The sequence below is a fragment of the Bufo gargarizans genome, unplaced genomic scaffold (genome assembly GCF_014858855.1).
Source record: "Bufo gargarizans isolate SCDJY-AF-19 unplaced genomic scaffold, ASM1485885v1 original_scaffold_2092_pilon, whole genome shotgun sequence".
NCBI lineage: Eukaryota > Metazoa > Chordata > Amphibia > Anura > Bufonidae > Bufo > Bufo gargarizans.
In genome coordinates, this window is record NW_025334641.1 from 301,381 (window position 1) to 322,602 (window position 21,222).

Genomic DNA, 21,222 nt, shown 5'->3' on the forward strand with positions numbered 1-21,222 from the left:
GAGGCGAGATTAACAATTTTCAGTTTTTGCGCAGATTTTTCATTTTAATCCAATTTCTTTCTATAACACATCAAGGGTAAACAGCAAAACTAATCTCAATATTTATTACCCTGATTCTGCAGTATACAGAATCGCCCCATATGTGGTTGTAACCTGCTGTATGGGCACACGGCAGTTCTCAGAAGGAAAAACCATATGGTTTTTAGAGAACAGATTTTGCTGGAATGGCTTTTGGGTGTCGTGTCACATTTGACGGCACACTAAGGCACCGCTACAGTAGAAACCCCCCCAAAAGTGACTCTATTTTGGAAACTGCACCCCTCAAAGAATTTATTGAGGGGTTACCTCAGAGGCGTTTAATAATATTTAGAAACAAATTCCTGTGAAAATAAAAAATTATTATTTTTTTACAAGAAAAAGTTGCTTAAGCCCACATTTTTCACTTTAACAAGGGATAACAGGAAGAATGCACCCCATAATTTGTTGCCTAATTCAAGAGAAAATTGGTAACACCCCATGTGTTGTTGTAAACTGCTGTATGAGCAGACAGCAGAATTCAAAAGGAAAGGAGCGGCATCTGCATTTTCTAACGTGGAGTTTGCTGAAATAGATTTTAAGGGAGAACTCTATTGAAGAAAGAACTTCATTTAATCGGAAATGCGGTAAATCCTATACGTGACATTTCGGCCACAATCTGGCCTTTATCAGACTGTTACCGCTAGAGACTGCTCGGGTGGCAGACGTTGCTTCAGGAATTGCAGAACTTAGTCTGCAATTCCTGAAGCAATGCCTGCCATCCGAGCAGTCCCTCTAGTGGTAAAAGTCTGAAGGCCAGATTGTTGTGTATATGATTTACCGCATTGCTTTTTATTCAATTTTATGTGAGGTGAAGTGGTCTAATTTCAATTCTGCCTTTTTTTTTTTTTTTTTTTTTTTGGGTTAATACAGTTATGTTCTACCACTTTTATATCATAAAATTACTTGTATATAAAACGTTTTGCATCACCAAAACGAACACTCATAACTTTTAGATTTTTCCGTCAATGTAGTTGTGTGAGAACTCGTGTTTTTTGCAGGACGGGCTGTAATTTTTACTGGTACAATTTTCGGGTCTATATGACTTTTTGAGCGCTTTTTATTCCATTTTTTTAATTTTTTTTAGGAGGTGAAACAGGTAAAAATTGCAAGGTGAAGTGGGCTAATATTTTAATATGTGGCATTTTTGATGTGGTAATTTTTATTCTGTGGGTTGATATGGTTATGGCAACACCAAATATTTTTTATTTTTTTCCATGTTCTATCACTTTTTAATCTCATAAATGAGTGGAGATGTGAAAAATCTGTTTATTTTCTTTTTAACCCGTAGAGGACCAGTGCCGTACATGTACTGAGCTATGAACGGGCGGTTGCAGGAGATGCACCCACTCGATTCGCGGCAGGGGTCCGGCAGTCACTGATAGCCAGACCCCTGCTGCATGCCGGAGCATTAACGCTTGATGTGCTGCGGTCAGCGCTGACCGCGGCACCTGCGATGTCCTTGCGGGTATCGGCGCTTCAATCGGGTCCCCGTGCTCCTGTGACGGGACCTTATGGCAGGGAGGGCACCCCGATGCCTTCCTTAGGCATTGTGGCTGCCTTCCGGGAGAGCCTGTGAGATCCAGCCCGCTGGATCTCACAGGCAAACAGGCTGTAAGTGTATTACACTGGTAATACACTTACAGCCAATGCATCACAATACAGAAGTATTGTAATGCAGTGTAAAGGGGACCAGACCCCCAAAAGTTGAAGTCCCAGAGTGGGACAAAAAATTAAGTTTTACAAAACAAATTCAAAAAAAATAAAGTGTCCTTTTCCCAAAATAAAGTAAAGTAAATTCTTATTATTTTTTTTTAAATAGGGAAAGAAAGAAAAGTAGCCAAATCGGGTATCGCTGCATCCATATTGAATACTGTAAAAAAACAATAAAAAAAACACCAAGCAATGAAAAAGGCGTATGCCCCCCAAAATAGTACCAATCTAGCCGTCACCTCATCCCACAAAAAATGATATCCTAACTAAGTCGTCCAAAAACTGAAAAAACTATAGCTCTCAGACTATGGAGACACAAAAATATCTTTTTTTTTTTTTTTTTTTTTTTTTTTTTTGTTTCAAAAATATTTTGTAAAACTTACATAACTAAAAAAAAGTAGACCTATTGGGTATTGCCGCATCCGTAAGAACCTGCTCTATAAAAATATCACATGACCTAACCCCTCAGGTGAACACCATAAAAAATAAAAAGTCATATACACCCTAAAATAGTATCAATCAAACCGTCATCTCATCCCGAAAAAACATGAGTCCCTACACAAGACAGTCGCCCAAAAAATTAAAAAAATACGGCTTTCAGAATGTGGAGATACTAAAAAATCATTTTTATTATTTTTTTCAAAAATGCTTTATTATGTAAAACTGAAACAACCCAAAAAAGTAGTCATATTTGGTATTGTTGCATCCGTAACAACCTGTTCTATAAAAATACCACATGATCTAACCTGTCGGATGAACGTGGTAAATAATAAAAAATAAAAACCGTGCCAAAACAGCTATTTTCTGTTACCTTGCCTCACAAAAAATTGTAATATAGAGCAACCAAGAATCATAAAACTGCCACCTTATCCCGTAGTTTAAAAATGGGGTCACTTTTTGGGAGTTTATACTCTAGGGGGCCTTCAAACAGGACATGTGGTCAAAAACCAGTCCAGCAAAGTCTGCCTCTCAAAAACCATATGGCATTCCTTTCCTTCTGCTCAATGCCCTATGCCCGTACAACAGTTTACAGAAGCACCCCCTATGTGGTTGCAAACTACTACAGAGGGGCCATAAATCAGGGCCATAAATATTGAGTTTTGTTTGGCTGTTAACCCTTGCTTTGTAACTGGAAAAAATTGATTTAAAATGGAAAATCTGCCAAAAAAGTGAATTTTTATCTCTATTTTTCCATTAATTCTTGTGGAACACCTAAAGGGTTAACAAAGTTTGTAAAATCTGTTTTGTATACCTTGAAGGGTGTAGTTTCTAAAATGGGGTAACTTTTTTGGAGTTTCTACTCTAGGGGTGCATCAGGGGGTCTTAATGTGACATGAGAGCTTAAAATTATCCCAGAATCGGGGCAATAAATATTGAGTTTTGTTTGGCTGTTTACCCTTGGTTTGTCAGTATAAAAAAAAAAAATTGATTTGAAATGGAAAATCTGCCAAAAAAGTGAAATTTTGAAACTTCGTCTCCATTTTCCACTAATATTTGTGGAACACCTAAAGGGTTAACAAAGTTTTTTTATAAAATCAGTTTTGAATACCTTGAGGGGTGTAGTTTCAATAATTGGGTCATTTTTGGGCGTTTTCTATTATGTAAGCCTCACAAAGTGACTTCAGACCTGAACTGGTCCTTTTAAAAAGTAGGTTTTGGAAATTTTCGGAAACATTTTAAGATTTGCTTCTAAGCCTTCTAACGTCCCCAAAAAATAAAATGGCAATTACAAAATGATATAAACATGAAGTAGACATATGGGTAATGTAAAGTAATAACTATTTTTGTAGGTATTACTATCTATTATAAAAGTAGAGAAATTTTTATTTGGAAGTTCGCTTTTTCCAAATTTTTGGTAAATTTGGTATTTTTTATAGATAAAATTGAGTCAAATTTTTTTTAACACGGTCATGAAGTACAATATGTGACGAGAATATAATCTCAAAATGGCCTGGATATGTAAAAACGTTTTAACGTTATCGCCACAAAGTGATACATGTCAGATTTGCAAAAAATGGCAGGTCCTGAAGGGGTTAATTTATATTTATTTTCATTATTTTTTTTTCCTTTTTTCTTTTTTCCTTCTTTTTCACACTATTTTTATTTTTATTTTTATTTTATTTTTTTATTAAGTCCCACTTGGATCTTGAAGAAACAGGGGGGCTGATGGCTGTACTATACTTTCCAATGCTCTTGCATTGCAAAGTAAAGTAGTATCAGCTTTTCTGATGGCAACACTGGACGCATTTGCAAAGCGTTCGGTTGCCATGGCAACCAGCGGGCCGCTGCCATCACATCGCAGAAGCCTGATGGTTGGTTGAGAGAGGGAGCGCCCTCCCTCTATTAACCCCATGGATGCCGCTGCCACAGATTATAGCAGTGTCTGCATACAGATGACACTCACTGCTGATGGCGGCAACTCAGGAACTGTTGCACCACTATCTGTGTCTTAAATGCACCTAATTTAGGAGTATTTCAGAATAGTAGATGACACCCTTTATGTTTTGGGGGTCTGATTCCTATGTGTTAGAATATTAGTTCTGCTTTTAGGGCTTGTGCTCACAACAAAACCGTACAGCGAGTTATGGAGTTTCAGTATGTGTTTAGGGTATATAATATACAAAAGTGTTACTATTTATTTTATGGGTATAGGCTCATAGCAGACTTTGGACACCTTATTATGGATTATTTTTGCTTATTGCTACTTGTTCTCTGCTTCTAGAAGATGAGAAGAAACGGCAGATCATAAGGTCCCCTCGCATGTAAGCTCCCTTGTCCAGTGTCAGCGCTGTGAAGGAGGTGACCGATCTGTTGCTGGGGCAAAATAAATATGAAGTCTACCCCAGCCTCCCTCGGAAAGGAATTCTCTGGGCAGGAGGGGAATAGCAGTCACATGTCCATAAGTCAGGACTAGCCTTCTGGACAGCCAAGTTGTCTGTCCGCCTGAGAGAACCCACGGCAGCCTAGGCAGCACGTAATTGTGGCAGGGGCCCAGACCCAGGGCAGCTGGATACTCCAGCTCCCAGCTTTGACCTTGCTCCTGGCCAGCCAGTACTTCTGACTGGCTGGGAGTGCTTACTGGCTCCTGGTCGGTGCTCAGGCGTTGCTTGTTGGGGTTCCGCGGGTCTGACTCCTGCCCCTGGCTTGTGGTTTAGCTCAATTCTGTGGGAGGTGCTTGCAGACCTGCTGCCTCCTGAGTTAGTCTCTTCCCTGTTTCGCTGCTGCATCCCGATTGGTGCTCGGGGGTGCATGTAGCGGAACCCTGGGCCCCACTTATGGCCACCCACAGTAGTCTTTGGTGCAAGGCTCCCTTTGTCTGCAGCCTAAAATTGAGCTAGAAGTAGGCTCCCTTACCAGACTGCCACATTGCGCCCTGCCACAGGCAGAGTAATTGTACATTCCCTAAGGCCATATATACAACCCTCTTCAGTACTGACATGCACCGGACATCAGCTTTAGGCCTCATGCACATGGCCGTAGCCCGGCCGTAACAGCGGGTCTGCAATATGCGGGCACCGGCCATGTGCTTCTCGCATCACGGATGCGGACCCTTTCACTTGAATGAGTCTGGAGCTGCGGTGTAGAACCCCACGGAAGCGCTCAGTAGTGTTTCTCTGTGCCTCAGCACTGCAAAAGAATAGAACACGTTTTTTATTTTTTTAAACGGTGCGGACGGACCCATTCAGGTTGAATGGGTCTTGATCCGTCCTGGCTGCTGCATGGACATTGCCCGTGCATTGGGGACCGCAAATTGCCGGAACGGCCGTGTGCAATGAGGTCTTACACTCTTCAATGGTGGAGTAATTGTGCTGTCGTTAGGAGCCATGTCTGACAAGCCTACATAGGTAAGAGGTGCATCAGACATCCGCCTTACTTAAGTCGTGGGTGGCAGGTGCTGTCGGACAAGCCTGCTTACTATAGACATGAATTAAGTTTTATCTTTTTTTTTTTTTTTTTTTTTTTTTTTTTTATTTATTTATTGGGAAAACTACAAAACATTTGCAATAAAAAAGTTTTTACAATCTCTCAATTCTTAGTGACCCGAGTAATTATATATAAATATATTCCACTCATCTTTTCATAGTATTTAGAAAACCCTCCCCTCCCTCCCTCCCAGTTTGTGGTGCGTCAAAGTAGGACCCCTATATATGAAACAACTTGATCTCAACTAACCAGACCTCCAACCACCCCATATCCTACTCCATTGGTATTCATTTTCCCTCCGTCTATATAAAATTTTTCGTAGTTCTTTACCTTATCAATTAAATTTATCCATGTGTTTATGTCTGGAGTGGATCGGGCAAACCAGGTGCGGCTGATCAAAACTCTAGCCAACATCAGTACTCTACTCAGGAGAATCTTTTGATGCTTATGATTTTTTAATTTGGAGAGATCATTGAGAACAAATACTTGTGGTTCAAAAGGAATTCGAATTTTTAGTGTACACATAATACAGTTATTGATACCATTCCAGTAGTTTATAAGTTCTGGACATTAACATTAAGTTTTATCATTAACTCTTTCAGTGGTTGAGTGTTTGAACTGTTAAGTCTATACATCTCATACCCCGGACAACTGCATTACGCTCCTGCTTGTCAGGTTTATGCAGTCCTGACCTCTCCCAGCCAACAGCATTACTCTGTTCTTTAGGAGCAGTAATTATTCTGTCACTAAATTTTAGAGATGGCTAGCCCTAGCCTGCTAGTCTCCCTGCATGGGCAGGGTAATCTGGCTTTCACGTTCCACTGTATCTGACAAACGCATTAGTCAGTCAGTCCCCACCCAGTGGTAGAGCACTTCTGCTATTGGCTTTTCCAAGCCTAAAGGCCCCTTTCCTCGGCCCGATCTAGTAAGCGTTTACATGCAGCGATCTCAACAGTATGGGGAGGAGCGATCACTTATGCCATCGCTTGTCCTCATCAGAATCCTTGCCGACAGCAGAAGCTGTTTAGACCCAACGATCTGCTTCCAGCAAATAACTACAATCTATTAGGTGAATGTGCGCTTGTTCATTGGGTAATCAGCGGCCCCTTTACACAATCAGATTGTTAATGAACGTCCATAAGAACGCTCGTTAGCGATAATTTGCCCGACCATCGGGCAGTGTATGTAAAGGTCACTTCAGCTGTTCATTACTCTCCTGCGCTATAGTCTGCTGCGATACTGAATAGCCTACGCAGCGGCATTACTTCCCTCACAAGATGGACCGATTGCCCTTCCTGAATGCTGTATTTCACCTGTATATGTAGTACTCAAGTCACAGCATTTTTCCCTCGACGGTGGAGTATTGCACTATGGCCAGATTCTCTGGCAGGCCTACGCGATTTTGTTGGTTACTAGGAAGCGGCTTTGCTCCTCAGTTAGTGATTTATTTGGTTTCTGATAAGCCTGCACAGCTCCTGTCATCAGGCAGTCTCATTATACCCCTTCACTGTGAAGTTTTTGCGGTGTCTCTATATGCTGTATCTGTCAAGTCAGCATTAAACCAGGCGGGGGCATTTTTTCCTTCATATGGCAGAGCGTTGGCGTCTTTGTTGGCTGCTCTACCTGACGACCCTGATTGCTTTTCCTTCCTCATTAGGTGGAATTCTTCTGCTATCTCCCTGTGCTGTATCTGTCAGCCCTACCAAGTCTTTACAGGTACCAGACAACCGCATTACCCCCTTCATGGAGGAGTAATGGCGCTATCGCTTGTTGTCAGAGATGTGTCAACACAGCTCTAACATATACTGGGCAACTGTGTCTTCTCCGTCCACGGTGGCTTAGTTCTCCTATTCATACAGTGTCTTTTGACCATATGATGTTTCGGTTTTCATCAGATGGCGGAGTCTCAGTGTGGCCTCTAGATGCCGCAGTCTAGTGCTCATCAGAGACTCAGAACACAGACAGTTGTAGGACTCGTCGTTAGAGGATCTATTGGACGTGTCTGCACACATTTCCCTCTGTGGGGTAATACGACTTGTACAAGCTGCTGTCTGTGTCATGGTATAGCACTTGTTTCATGCTCCAGGTAGTCTATTATAATGATGGTCTTGATTCTCTTGCCACCAGAATATCCTGAGTCCAAATCATGGTCTGCAGCACAGTAGTAGCTCCAATCTTATGGGAATACAGCCTTAAAGGGACTCTGTCATCACAGTTTCAGCTTTTTAACCCTTCCCATAGCTTTCTAGTAGCATTACAGTTGATAAAAACGTTACCTTTATAAGCAATCGTGGACTTATAAAACTGGCAAAAATCATCTTAGTAGGATATGAGGGTAGAAATGAGGGCTCGCAAGTGCCCAGGGATGGCGTCAACCTCGTAGATGCCCAGGCAGCTCTGCCTTATCGTCGCTTCCCCCCGCCCTATCTTTCCCTCTGCCCGCCCATCTTCTTACTACTTCTCTTGCCGAGATCCCACGCCTGCGCGCTGAGTCCATCGGCCGGCGCATGCGCAGTAATTAATGCGCATGCGCCGGCTAACGGACTCAGCGCGCAGGCGCGGGATCTCGGCGAGAGAAGAAGTAAGAAGATGGGCGGGGGGAAGCGACGATAAGGCAGAGCTGCCTGGGCACCTACGAGGTGCCTGGGCACTTGCAAGCCCTCATTTGTATATCCTACTAAGATGATTTTTGCCAGTTTTATAAGTCCACGATTGCTTATAAAGGTAATGTTTTTATCAACTGTAAGGCCCCTTTCACACAGGCGAGTATTCCGCGCGGATGCAATGCGTGAGTTGAACGCATTGCACCGGCTCTGAATCCCAACCCATTCATTTCTATGGGGCTGTTCACATGAGCGGTGATTTTCACGCATCACTTATGCGTTGCTTGAAAATCGCAGCAAGCTCTATTTTGTGCATTTTTCACGTAACACAGGCCCCATGAATGGGGTACCGGGAAAATCGCAAGCATCCGCCAGCAAGTGCGGATGCGGTGCGATTTTCACGCACGGTTGCTAGGAGACGATCGGGATAGAGACCCGATCATTATTATTTTCCCCTATACTATGGTAATAAGGGAAAATAATAGCATTCTGAATACAGAATGCATAATAAAATAGCGCTGGAGGGGTTAAAAATAAAAAATCATTTAACTCGCCTTAATCCACTTGATCGCGCAGCCGGCATCTCTTCTGTCTTCATCTTAGCTGTGTGGAGGAACAGGACCTGTGGTGACGTCACTCTGGTCATCACATGATCCATCACCATGGTAAAAGATCATAGCTAAGATGAAGACAGAAGGAGATGCCGGCTGCGCGATCAAGTGGATTAATGCGAGTTAAAAAAAAAATTTAACCCCTCCAGCGCTATTTTACTATGCAGTCTGTATTCAGAATGCTATTATTTTCCCTTTATAACAATCTACAGAACACCGATCCCAAGCCTGAACTTCTGTGAAGAAGTTCGGGTTTGGGCACCAAACATGCGCGATTTTTCTCACGCGAGTGCAAAACGCATTACAATGTTTTGTACTCGCGCAAAAAAATCATGCGTGTTCCCGCAACGCCCGTGTGAAAGAGGCCTAATGCTGCTAGAAAGCTATGGGAAGGGTTAAAAAGGTGAAACTGATGACAGACTCCCTTTAACAGAACTTTGTACTGCAGAAACACATTGGGCCATGTTCACATAGGACAGTTATGATGAATAATAGGATTACATTTCTAAATTGCTTCATAAAAAAAAAAAAATCTTGCATCCACCTGAAAAAAAGCTGTAAACTCATGGCCACTAGGTGTCTCTCTTCCACTTAATTTTCTGTCCACTGCCTGTTTTTAGACAGGATCCATCCCTACTAACAGACACAGAAGACATCAGAGAGAAAGTAGGGGCAGGTCAGAGCTTAGGTCCTGCTTCTGCACTGCTTCTTAATTTACAGGAGTGTCCTGCCTTTCTGTAAGTGTGATGTATCCCTCCTTATCTGTTCTGTGAGCTCTGGACCTAAAAACAGACCTAGTGGGAAGTAAGGGAAAGAACGTCACAGCAGTACAGAGCTGGCAGATTTCACAGAAGGGATACACACCCTGCTTCTGAGTGAAATGCATCTAGCTGTGTAGCTGAAAAAAGGAATAATATGGCTGAAAGATACATTAGGGAAGTCCAAAAAAGACCTGCTCTTTCACAGTAATGATATATAGAAATACAGCCATTATGCAAAATTTGTTGTGAAAACACGCGTATGCTTTACGTTTTACTTGAAGGATTTTCCGTGAATTTTTTATTTATTTTTTTGTTACTGATGACCTATCCTATAGGTCTTGATAGGTCTTTAGTATCTGACTGGTGGGGGTCCGACACTGAGCAGCTTACCAAGCAGAGCGCCGTACATTGTATAGTAGCTGTGCTTGGTATCGCGCTCAGCCCTAATCACTTGAATGGGGCTGAGTTGCTCCTAGGTCAGGTGACGCATGAACGTGTGGTCACTCGGCCTAGGAGAAGCAGAGAGAAGGTTGCGTCGCTACTGTGAGTGACGCTGCCTTCTCAAACAGCTAATCAGCAGGGGTCCCGGGTTTCAGATCCCCATTGATCAGTAAAAAAATCTCGGAAAATCCCAGTAAAACAGTTACCCTCACTTTTTGTTTTACTTTTCAGACTCGATATCCACTGCTGGATAATCCTGAAATGTTGAGGAAAAATGCTGATGACTTCTTGCACCGGGTTGCTCTGACTGATGCCTGCTTACTGTTCACACCATCAATAATCGCTCTAACAGCCATTTTATCCAGCGTGTCCAGAGCAGGACTTAATATGGAAAGGTACAAGGAAAATTCTCAACGTAAATTCTTCAGTTCTTGTAGTACATTGTTCTCCTCAGCAGTCACGATCAATACATTTGATTCCTCTGTATTCCAGTTATCTATTGGAGTGTCTGTCACTTAAGGACAATCGAGAAACCATGACACATTTACTGGATGGCATGAGACGTACGTTATATACTTTTCCTACACTTGTATTATATTTGGAGCCTAATGCCAATTTGAGGGCATCACCATTGCACTTCTTCAGTCTGTGGTCAGCCCCTCGCTCACTGCTTTGCCACTGCTTGGCCCTTTCAATCAAAGGGAGGGACTGACCACAGAAAGTGGAGCTTGGGTGCAACAAGAGCAATGGTGATGTCCTCATTGCACCAAAGGCTTAATTTGCATGTCAACAAAGTGTTATAAGTCAGGCTTCAGATTACCAAACGAAAAAGCATTTTAACCTGGAGAACCACAGCTGTGTGTTTGCAAACTGTTTGATAGGGAGGTCACTGGTTACAGATTCCCTTTAAATACATTGAATTATGTATTTGGATTATTTTAATAGATTGGCTACAGCTAATACACATAATATAAAGAGTGGCAGGCCTCATGCATACGGAGTTCCTACAGTTCTGTATTATGGACCCATGTGCCACCATATGGTGCCTCTGTGAAGCCTAACACAATGGCGCATACCATTTTTATTTTCTGTATAAATCCATAATGAAGAAAAACCTGTGTGCCCCTGCCTAAAATCAGAGGTAAATTATGGACCCCCAGAGCAGTCTACTGATCCGTAATGTAGTTCCCAACAAAATAGTGACTTCTGATTAGACTAACTTACCAAGACTCTCAATCACTGGTTTTAGGACTTAAGATCCTGGTGTCCAAATATGAATTTGCCAGGCCTGAAGAAGTTGCTTTGATTGAAAAAAAAATGGAAAAGTGCTACAGCTCTGAAGCTTCCTCTGCTGGCAATGTGTAAGTAGCAAACGGATACGTATTTAACATGGCCGTCCTGGCGATTGTGCTTGTAATATTTTCCATATTTGTTTAAAGTGAATACAAAACCAATATACATTGATTAGCCATAACATTAACACCACTTGTCTAAGGGTCCATTCACACGTCTGTGAATGTCTCATTCTGGGTGCGGACCCGTTCATTCTCTGTGGGGCAGCAATGGATGCGGACAGCACACAGTGTGCTGTCCGCATCTGCATTTCCGAGGCACGGCCCCGATCTTCCGGTCCACGGCTCCCGAAAAAAATAGAACATCTTCTATACTTGTCCGCAATTGTGGGCAAGAATAGGCAGTTCTATGGGGGTGCCGGATGTATTGTGGGTCCGCAATACACCACGAATGTGTGAATGGACCTTAACACAGAGTTAGATCCCCCTCATGCCGCAAAAAATGTTTGACCTCTCAAGACATGGAGTCCACAAGACCTTGGAAGGTTTTTAGTGGGTATCTGGCTCCAAAACCTTAAAGGGGTTGTCTCACTTCAGCACAAGGCATTTATCATGTATAGAAAGTTAATATAAGGCACTTACTAATGTACTGTTATTATCCATGTGGCTTCCTTTGCTGGCTGGATTCATTTTTCCATCACATTATACACTGCTCGTTTCCATGGTTATGACCACCCTGCAATCGATCAGCGATGGCCGTGCTTGCACACTATAGGAAAAAGTGCTGGCCTCTATTGTGGCTGGGACCGTGGGAACTCACAAAGGCTGGTGCTTTTTTCTATAGTGTGCAAGTGTGGCCACTGCTAATTTATTGCAGGGTGGTCGTAACCATGGAAACGAGCAGTGTATAATGTGATGGAAAAATGAATCCAGCCAGCAAAGGAAGCAATATGGATAATAACAGTACATTAGTAATTCCTTGTATACACTTTCTCAGTGACACAACTCCTTTAAGTCCTGTAAGGTGAGGCCTCCAGGGTCTTTCAGATCCTTACACGTGGCCATTTTATGTGCTTCTAAAACATCATCTTGTAATAACTGCCTCGTCACTTGCTCCCTAATATAACCCACCCCTTGACAGGTGCCAGTGGTTTTATTTTTTGGCTGATTGGGGTATATATTTATATACTCTTTAGTTTCCCTGTAATTTGGGACAATACTAGGGCTCATTTACATCTGCATTGAGCTTTGTGATCCATGAGAAAAACAGAAAAAAAAAATCATCCGTTTTATGCCACTTATGTTTGAATTTTAGAACTTTAGATTGTCTCTTCTGCTCAGTCTCTGTCCACTCTGTCGTATTTCCACTATTTTTGGCACAAGAAAGACTTTATTTCCTCCAGAAATAACAGATGCATGACAGAATGGAGCTGTACATTTATTTTTATTTTTTTCTCACATGAAAGTCAGTGGATGATTAATACAGACAGAATAGAGCCGTCATACTGTTATCCCAATTCTACACTCTATTATGCTAACAGATAATGTCTTCCTTTCACAGCAGCAGTAAACTGACAGTTGGTTACTTGTGTGTTATCTACTGACTGCTACAGAAGGATATTTTCTATAAAAATTTCAGTTGTACAATTTTTTTTTTACCACGGAGTTAAAATACTTTGATGGTCATGTCCCTTTTAACTCCTTAGTGACCACTAATGCCTTGTCACAGCGGTCACTTAGGGGTCTTAGGCTGGGCAGCCCAGACTTAGCGCTGCATGATTATCTGCCCTAATGGCTCCAATTGGCATAAATGCCTATCCTGGGTGTTTAACCCCTTAGAAGCTGTGGTCAATAGTGACCGCTGCAGCTAAGTGGTTACAGAGGGAGCAGACTCCCTCTGTCTCCCATCGGCAATCCAGTAATGAGATTGTGGGGTGCCAATGTATGTGCATGGCAGCCTGGGCCTAATGAAGGCTCCAGGCCTGCCTGCAGTGTTTCCAATCTGGCTTTGCCTCTCTGGCACACCCTGATGGTGACTGTCAGTATAGCACTGACAGTATAATGCATTGTACAGCATAAGCTGTACAAATGCATGATAGAAGTGATCAGAAGATCGTGTGTTACAGCCCCCTTGTTATAGGTCTTAAGATGCAGCAATGAGAACTTTTCTTTTTTTTTTTTTGTTTTTTTTTTTGTTTTGTTTTTTTAAAGGGTTTTCATTTTGCAAAAGTGTTAATGTAAAAAAAAACTACTTTATTTGGTATTGCTGTAATCTTTCTGCGATACCATGTTATTTATGTTGAAAAATGAATACCACAAAATTAACGTAAAAACTCTGTGGCGGTATTGCCGTTTTTCCATCCCACCCAGAAAGAGTGAGTAAGCTATGTGCACCCCAAAATGGTGCCATTAAAAACTGCAACTTGTCCTGAAAAAAACAACCCCTCATATGGCTACATTAATGGAAAAATAAAAGTTCTAGCTTTGACGACCGGGGGGGGGGGGGAGGAGAATCATTAAGGCCCAAAAGAGTCTAGTCACCAAGGGGTTAAAACATTCAATTGACTTGTACTGTATATAGTACCGGGTCTTATTTTTGAAGCCCTCAGTTTTGACATGAAGAACAGAATGTTGGCGGCACACTGTATATAGTTTTGAATTAACCCAATACACTGTACCCAAAATGTTAATCCACGTACTTCATATGTCCTTTATTCTAGGAGAAAAAGAAAAGGTTATGAAGATGATGGATATATTTCAAAAAAGTCCAAAACAGAAGAGGTGTGTAACGGTGTTCACCGATTGTAGTACGGGCTCTGGGAGAAGTGTGCATTACAGCCAGGTGGTGGTCAAGGTTTTACAAATGCTGTTTGTATGTGGATGGTTAGAGCAGTAGCGCCTTTATCTTACCATCTAGGTATATTTTGATCAGTGCTTGAGGATCTCCATTTTGCTAGCAACCTATTATAGGGTTAGAGAGGACCTTTCATGGAATTTCTTTTGTTGAAGTACCTTTATGTGCGGGGTACCCTTCCGCTGATGCTGCTAAATTCCTTGTTCTTTTTTTCAAATACCCCTCGCATGTGCCCGCAGTTTTCGCGCCTCCTGGTCACTGGCTGTGACGCGCTCCGCTGCCATTGGACTGCAGCACAGCAAGGGAGAAGGGCCCCTTGAAGTATGCCTATACCTATTCTAGGGTTCTCTAGAACTGAACTATTGGTGACATATCCTTGTGGTAGATTATCAATATCAGATCAGCAGGGGTGCGACTTCCAGCAACCCCACCGAACAGCCGTTTTGCCGTAGGTCTGGAACTTCATGGCTCCGCCCACTGTAGTGGTCAGATCTGGTTATTGCAGCGCTGCTCCACTTAAAGGGAGTCTGTCACCTCCATATGGCCATATACAGTGCTTACATGGCTCTGTAGCACACCTATACAGGATTGTAACGGTACCTTTCTTCTTTTCTTTAGACTTGCACCAGCAGGAAAAACGAAGTTTAATTCATATGCAAATGAGCACTCACAAGTGCCCAGGGGCGGCGTTCAGTGTGTAGGTGCCCGGGCTGCTCTGCCTTCTTTTCACTTTACTCCTCCCCAGACTCTGCCTTTGCCCGCCCTCCAAGTCCGGACCTATCGATGAGGCAAGAGACTTGGAGGGCGGGCAAAGGCAGAGTCTGGGGAGGAGTAAAGTGGAAAGAAGGCAGAGCAGCCTGGGCACCTACACACTGAACGCCGCCCCTGGGCACTTGCTAGTGCTCATTTGCATATTAATTAAACTTCGTTTTTCCTGCTGGTGCAAGTCTAAAGACAAAGGTACTGTTACAATCCTGTATAAGTGTGCTAAAGAGCCATGTAAGCACTATATATGGCCATATGGAGGTGACCGACTCCCCTCAACCCTTTCGCTACCAGTGCCGTACGTGTAGAGCGATATGCAAACATGGCGCCCGTTCACATGTTTCAAACTGAGTCCTTCCACTCATTACTGCGAACGGCAATAATGCTGATAGAGGTAATTAAAGGCTTTAGATGCAGCCACTGGGGATGTCTGTAACTGCTTTGAATGCTCTGAGTCTCGCTGATGAGACCCAGAGCATTCAATTTCAGGCCTCTTGCACATGAACGTTGTGTGCCTGTTGCCATATTGCGGCCCACATACGGCGGGTCCGCAATACACTGGCACTGGCCCTGGCCCGTGTGCACTCCTCATCATGGATGCAGCCACTTCACTTGAATGGGTCCGCAATCACGGAGATGCAGAGTGGAAGCCCGGATCTGAACCCCATGGAAGCACTATGGAGTGCTTCCGTGGTGTTTCTGTCCGTGCCTCTGCACCTCAAAAAAATAGAACTTGTTCTATATTTTTTTTTTTATAATTATTTTTTTTTTTTGCGGTGCGGACGGATCACGGACCTATTCAAGTTGAATAGGTCTCGATCCGTCCCGGCAGCCGTACGGAAGTTGCCCGTGCATTGGGGACCGCAAACGGATGCACAACATTCGTGTGCAAGAGGCCTCATGCTGCAATTCTTATTTTGGCCACCAGGTGGCAGGTCAATTAAAAAAATTAGCAACAGACCGTAATAAAGACCTTTTTAAAAATACATGATTGTTCAAAATGAAAAATTAAACAGATTTTATAGGCTCATATGAGCTTCAAAATCAGTACAAAAATGTTTAAACTGTTAAATATATAAAAAATAGTTTACATCACCCTCTTTCCGTATAATAAAATAAATAAATACAGGTCCTTCTCAAAAAATTTGCATATTGTGATAAAGTTCATAATTTTTTGTAATGTACTGATAAACATTAGACTTTCATATATTTTAGATTCATTACACACCAACTGAAGTAGTTCAAGCCTTTTATTGTTTTAATATTGATGATTTTGGCATACAGCTCATGAAAACCCCAAATTCCTATCTCAAAAAATTAGCATATCATGAAAAGGTTCTCTAAACGAGCTATTAACCTAATCATCTGAATCAACTAATTAACTCTAAACACCTGCAAAAGATTCCTGAGGCTTTTAAAAACTCCCAGCCTGGTTCATTACTCAAAACCGCAATCATGGGTAAGACTGCCGACCTAACTGCTGTCCAGAAGGCCATCATTGACACCCTCAAGCAAGAGGGTAAGACACAGAAAGAAATTTCTGAACGAATAGGCTGTTCCCAGAGTGCTGTATCAAGGCACCTCAGTGGGAAGTCTGTGGGAAGGAAAAAGTGTGGCAGAAAACGCTGCACAACGAGAAGAGGTGACCGGACCCTGAGGAAGATTGTGGAGAAGGACCGATTCCAGACCTTGGGGGACCTGCGGAAGCAGTGGACTGAGTCTGGAGTAGAAACATCAAGAGCTACCGTGTACAGGCGTGTGCAGGAAATGGGCTACAGGTGCCGCATTCCCCAGGTCAAGCCACTTTTGAACCAGAAACGGCGGCAGAAGCGCCTGACCTGGGCTACAGAGAAGCAGCACTGGACTGTTGCATGTCATTCGGAAATCAAGGTGCCAGAGTCTGGAGGAAGACTGGGGAGAGGGAAATGCCAAAATGCCTGAAGTCCAGTGTCAAGTACCCACAGTCAGTGATGGTCTGGGGTGCCATGTCAGCTGCTGGTGTTGGTCCACTGTGTTTTATCAAGGGCAGGGTCAATGCAGCTAGCTATCAGGAGATTTTGGAGCACTTCATGCTTCCATCTGCTGAAAAGCTTTATGGAGATGAAGATTTCATTTTTCAGCACGACCTGGCACCTGCTCACAGTGCCAAAACCACTGGTAAATGGTTTACTGACCATGGTATTACTGTGCTCAATTGGCCTGCCAACTCTCCTGACCTGAACCCCATAGAGAATCTGTGGGATATTGGGAAGAGAAAGTTGAGAGACGCAAGACCCAACACTCTGGATGAGCTTAAGGCCGCTATCGAAGCATCCTGGGCCTCCATAACACCTCAGCAGTGCCACAGGCTGATTGCCTCCATGCCACGCCGCATTGAAGCAGTCATTTCTGCAAAAGGATTCCCGACCAAGTATTGAGTGCATAACTGAACATAATTATTTCAAGGTTGACTTTTTTTGTATTAAAAACACTTTTCTTTTATTGGTCGGATGAAATATGCTAATTTTTTGAGATAGGCAATTTGGGTTTTCATGAGCTGTATGCCAAAATCATCAATATTAAAACAATAAAAGGCTTGAACTACTTCAGTTGTGTGTAATGAATCTAAAATATATGAAAGTCTAATGTTTATCAGTACATTACAGAAAATAATGAACTTTATCACAATATGCTAATTGTTTTAGAAGGACCTGTACCTAAATAACAAAAAATATTTTTCCAATACGGTGATTGGGGTAACGGGGGGGGGGGGTCAAAATAAGTCACATACACACCAAAATGGTATCAATAAAAATGACAGATTGTCCTGCAAAAAATGACCCCCAACACAGCTCAGTAGATGTAACTATAAAAAAAGTTTTTTTTTAAATTTACATTTATTTTTACACTATTTTGTAAAAAAAAAAAAACTATACATATGGGGTATTGTTGTAATCACACTGACCCAGAGAATGGAGGAGATGGGTCAATTTTGCTGCAACCTAAACGCTGTGGGAACAAAACTCGTAAAACGGTGGAGGAATTGTTTTTTTACCACTTCCCACTACATTGTATGCCATAATTAATGGGGACATTAGAAAGTACAACTTGTCCCGTGAAAAATAAGCCCTCATAAACGTAACGTGAACGTAAATATAAAAAAGTTATGTCTCAAGGAAAATATGGAAGAAAACAACAAAAAGCAAAAAAACCTTCGGTAGTGAAAGGGTTAAGGCCACCTGCACAAGTTGCAGAATACATGTGTTTTTTCCACACAGAAAAAATGCAGCGTAATTACAGTTCCAGCAAAGTGTATGACCTTACACAAATCTCATGCACGCTTTGCAGATTTTAATTTTTTGTGTGTGGATTTCAAAATCTGCAGCATGTCAATTATGTTTGTGGTTTTAGCTGTGGATTCCACCCTTTTCAATGGAATCTGCACCAAAAACGCTGTTGGATGTTGTGGTTTTTGGTGCGGATATGGTGCAGAAATGCACATAAATTTTGTGCAGATCCTATATGTGTTCCGCCGCGCTCGTGTGCAGGTGGCCTAAAGAAGTATTTCGGTTGTTTCAAGATGGCTATTAGGCCTCTTTCACACGGGCGTCAGTGTGTGTGTGTGTATATATATATATATATATATATATATATATATATGTGTATGTATGTGTGTGTATATATATATATATATATATATATATAATTTGTTTTTCACGCGAGTGCAAAACATTTAAATGCGTTTTGCACGCGCGTGAGAAAAATCTGCATGTTTGGTACCCGAACTTCTTCATAGAAGTTCGGGTTTGGGTTAGGTGTTGTGTAGATTGTATTATTTTCCCTTATGACATGGTTATAAGGGAAAATAATAGCATTCTTGAAACAGAATGCTAAGTACAATAGGGCTGGAGGGGTTAAAAAATAAATAAAAAAAAATTAAAGATTTAACTCGCCTTAATCCACTTGTTTGCGCAGCCCGGCTTCTCTTCTGCCTTAATCTGTGAGGAAAAGGACCTATGGTGACGTCACCACAGGTCCTTTTTCTCACAGATGAAGACAGAAGAGAAGCCGGGCTGCGCGAACAAGTGGATTAAGGTGAGTTAAATCTGTTTTTATATTTTAACCCCTCCAGCCCTATTGTACTATGCATTCTGTATTAAGAATGCTACTATTTTCCCTTATAACCATGTTATAAGGGAAAATATTAATGATCGGGTCCCCATCATGATAGTCTCCTAGCAACCGTGTGTGAAAATTGCACCGCATCCGCACTTGCTTGCGATTTTCATGCTGCCCCATTCACTTCTATGGGGCCTGCGTTGCGTGAAAAACGCACAAAATAGAGCATGCTGCAATTTTCACGCAACGCGCACAAGTGATGCGTGAAAATCATCGCTCATGTGCACAGCCCCATAGAAATGAATGGGTCCGGATTCAGTACGCATTGCACCCACGTGGAAATCTTGCCCCGTGTGAAAGGGGCCTTAGATTGGGGGTCCTACAGCGCTCGTCTATCTCTGGAATTCCCATAGAAATGAATGGACTGCCCACTCCCAAATCTAATACCGGTAGTTATCTCCTATAACGTGAAGCAACCAGAATACCTCTTTAAAGTGAAAGCTTTGTAGATTCAGTGTATTTCCTGTCCTGGAGCTGCTGCAACACCTGTTCAGCAAGGGTGCCAGTCTCACCCCTGCTCATCTTGTATTGATTACCTATCAGTTCTGGGCAACACCTTTTAAGTGGCCATTCACATGTCCGAATAAATGGGTCCGTATCCGTGACACAATTTTGCGGAACGGGTGCGGACCCATTTATTTCAATGGGCCGCAAAAGATGCGGACAGCACAGTGTACTATCTGCATCCGTAGTTCTGTTCCATGGCCCTGCAAAAAAGATAGAGCATGTCTTATCCGTATCCACAGACAAGAATAGGCATTTCTATCACCGGGCCGGCCATGTGCCGTCTACTAAATGCGGAATGCACATGGACATGCAGATCGCAAAACACTTGCGGACGCATGAATGGACTCTAAGGCCAAATGCACACTGCTGTTTTTCATGGCCGTGAGCGGTCCGTGGAACCGCGGTCTGGATTCCTGCTGAGTGCAGGAGCGCACGGCGTCATTGGTTGCTAGGACGCCGTGCGCTCCCTGCTGCCACCGCAATACAGTAATACACTGGTATGATCTATACCAGTGTATTACTGTACTGTGGCGGCAGCAGGGAGCGCACGGCGTCATTGCAACAAATGACTCCGTGCGCTCCTGCACTCAGCAGGAATCCAGGCTGCGGTTCCACGGACCGCTCACGGCCGTGAAAAACAGCAGTGTGCATTCGGCCTAAGGCTGAGTTCACACTTCAGTTATTTGATCAGTTATTGTGAGCCAAAATCCATAGTGCAGCCTACTCAGATAAGGTGTAATGGAAAGAGCTGCACCTCACAATAACGGATGGAAATAACTGAAGTGTGAACTCAGCCTTATATTTGCACTACTGTTGGAATTTGGACAAGAATATGAAGTGTATAGAAAGTGTGCCAAATCTTCCCTGACAGATGATTGGGGGGAGGCAAAGGAGTGAGAATGGGCACTTCTATGCCCAATACTTTTATCATCAAGGGAGTTCAGGGTGTCATGAGGAATGAATAGCTGTCATCTACTGCCAGTTTTATAGCCGGTCTATAGTATGATTATTGCTTTTTCTTCTAGGAGTGGAGTGATGACGATCTCGTGGACTCTCTCTAGTGGCTCCGCAGACCATCATGTTACTTTGTGTACATAATTTTATACTTTCTTGTGGACAAATATTTAATATGTTTCTAGTGCACTAAAATAAACCTGCATAAACTCTGCTTTGTATGTGATGGCCTTCATTTTCTTTTGTACTTGTCCGAAGCGCTGTCAGGAACGATTGCTTGCTTCCTTCCTGGCTATCATCAGCCTTATCTGCTAGTGCAGGCATGCTCAACCTGCGGCCCTCCAGCTGTTATAAAACTACAACTCCCACAATGTCCTGCAGTAGGCTGAAAGCTGTAGGCTGTTCGGGCATGCTGGCAGTTGTAGTTTTGCAACAGCTGGAGGGCCGCAGGTTCAGCTTGCCTGTGCTAGTGTAATGCCTCATTCAAACATCAGTAATTTTCATCAGCGATTTTGTGAGCCAAAACCAGGTGCTGCTCTAAACACAGAACAGGTGCAGATCCTT

The 21,222-nt window shown here is 42.7% G+C and overlaps 1 protein-coding gene across 1 annotated transcript in view; it reads left to right on the top strand.

Moving 5' to 3' along the window:
• The window catches only part of CCNH (cyclin H), a 39,169-nt gene extending 18,297 nt beyond the window's left edge, over window positions 1-20,872 (top strand). The window contains exons 5-9 of the mRNA XM_044274840.1: window positions 10,360-10,523; window positions 10,621-10,691; window positions 11,378-11,489; window positions 14,141-14,201; window positions 20,730-20,872. Of these exons, the coding sequence (XP_044130775.1) occupies window positions 10,360-10,523; window positions 10,621-10,691; window positions 11,378-11,489; window positions 14,141-14,201; window positions 20,730-20,765 (444 nt within the window). The 3' untranslated portion in view covers window positions 20,766-20,872. The remainder of the gene's footprint in view (window positions 1-10,359; window positions 10,524-10,620; window positions 10,692-11,377; window positions 11,490-14,140; window positions 14,202-20,729) is intronic.
• Window positions 20,873-21,222: the final 350 nt, after the last annotated feature.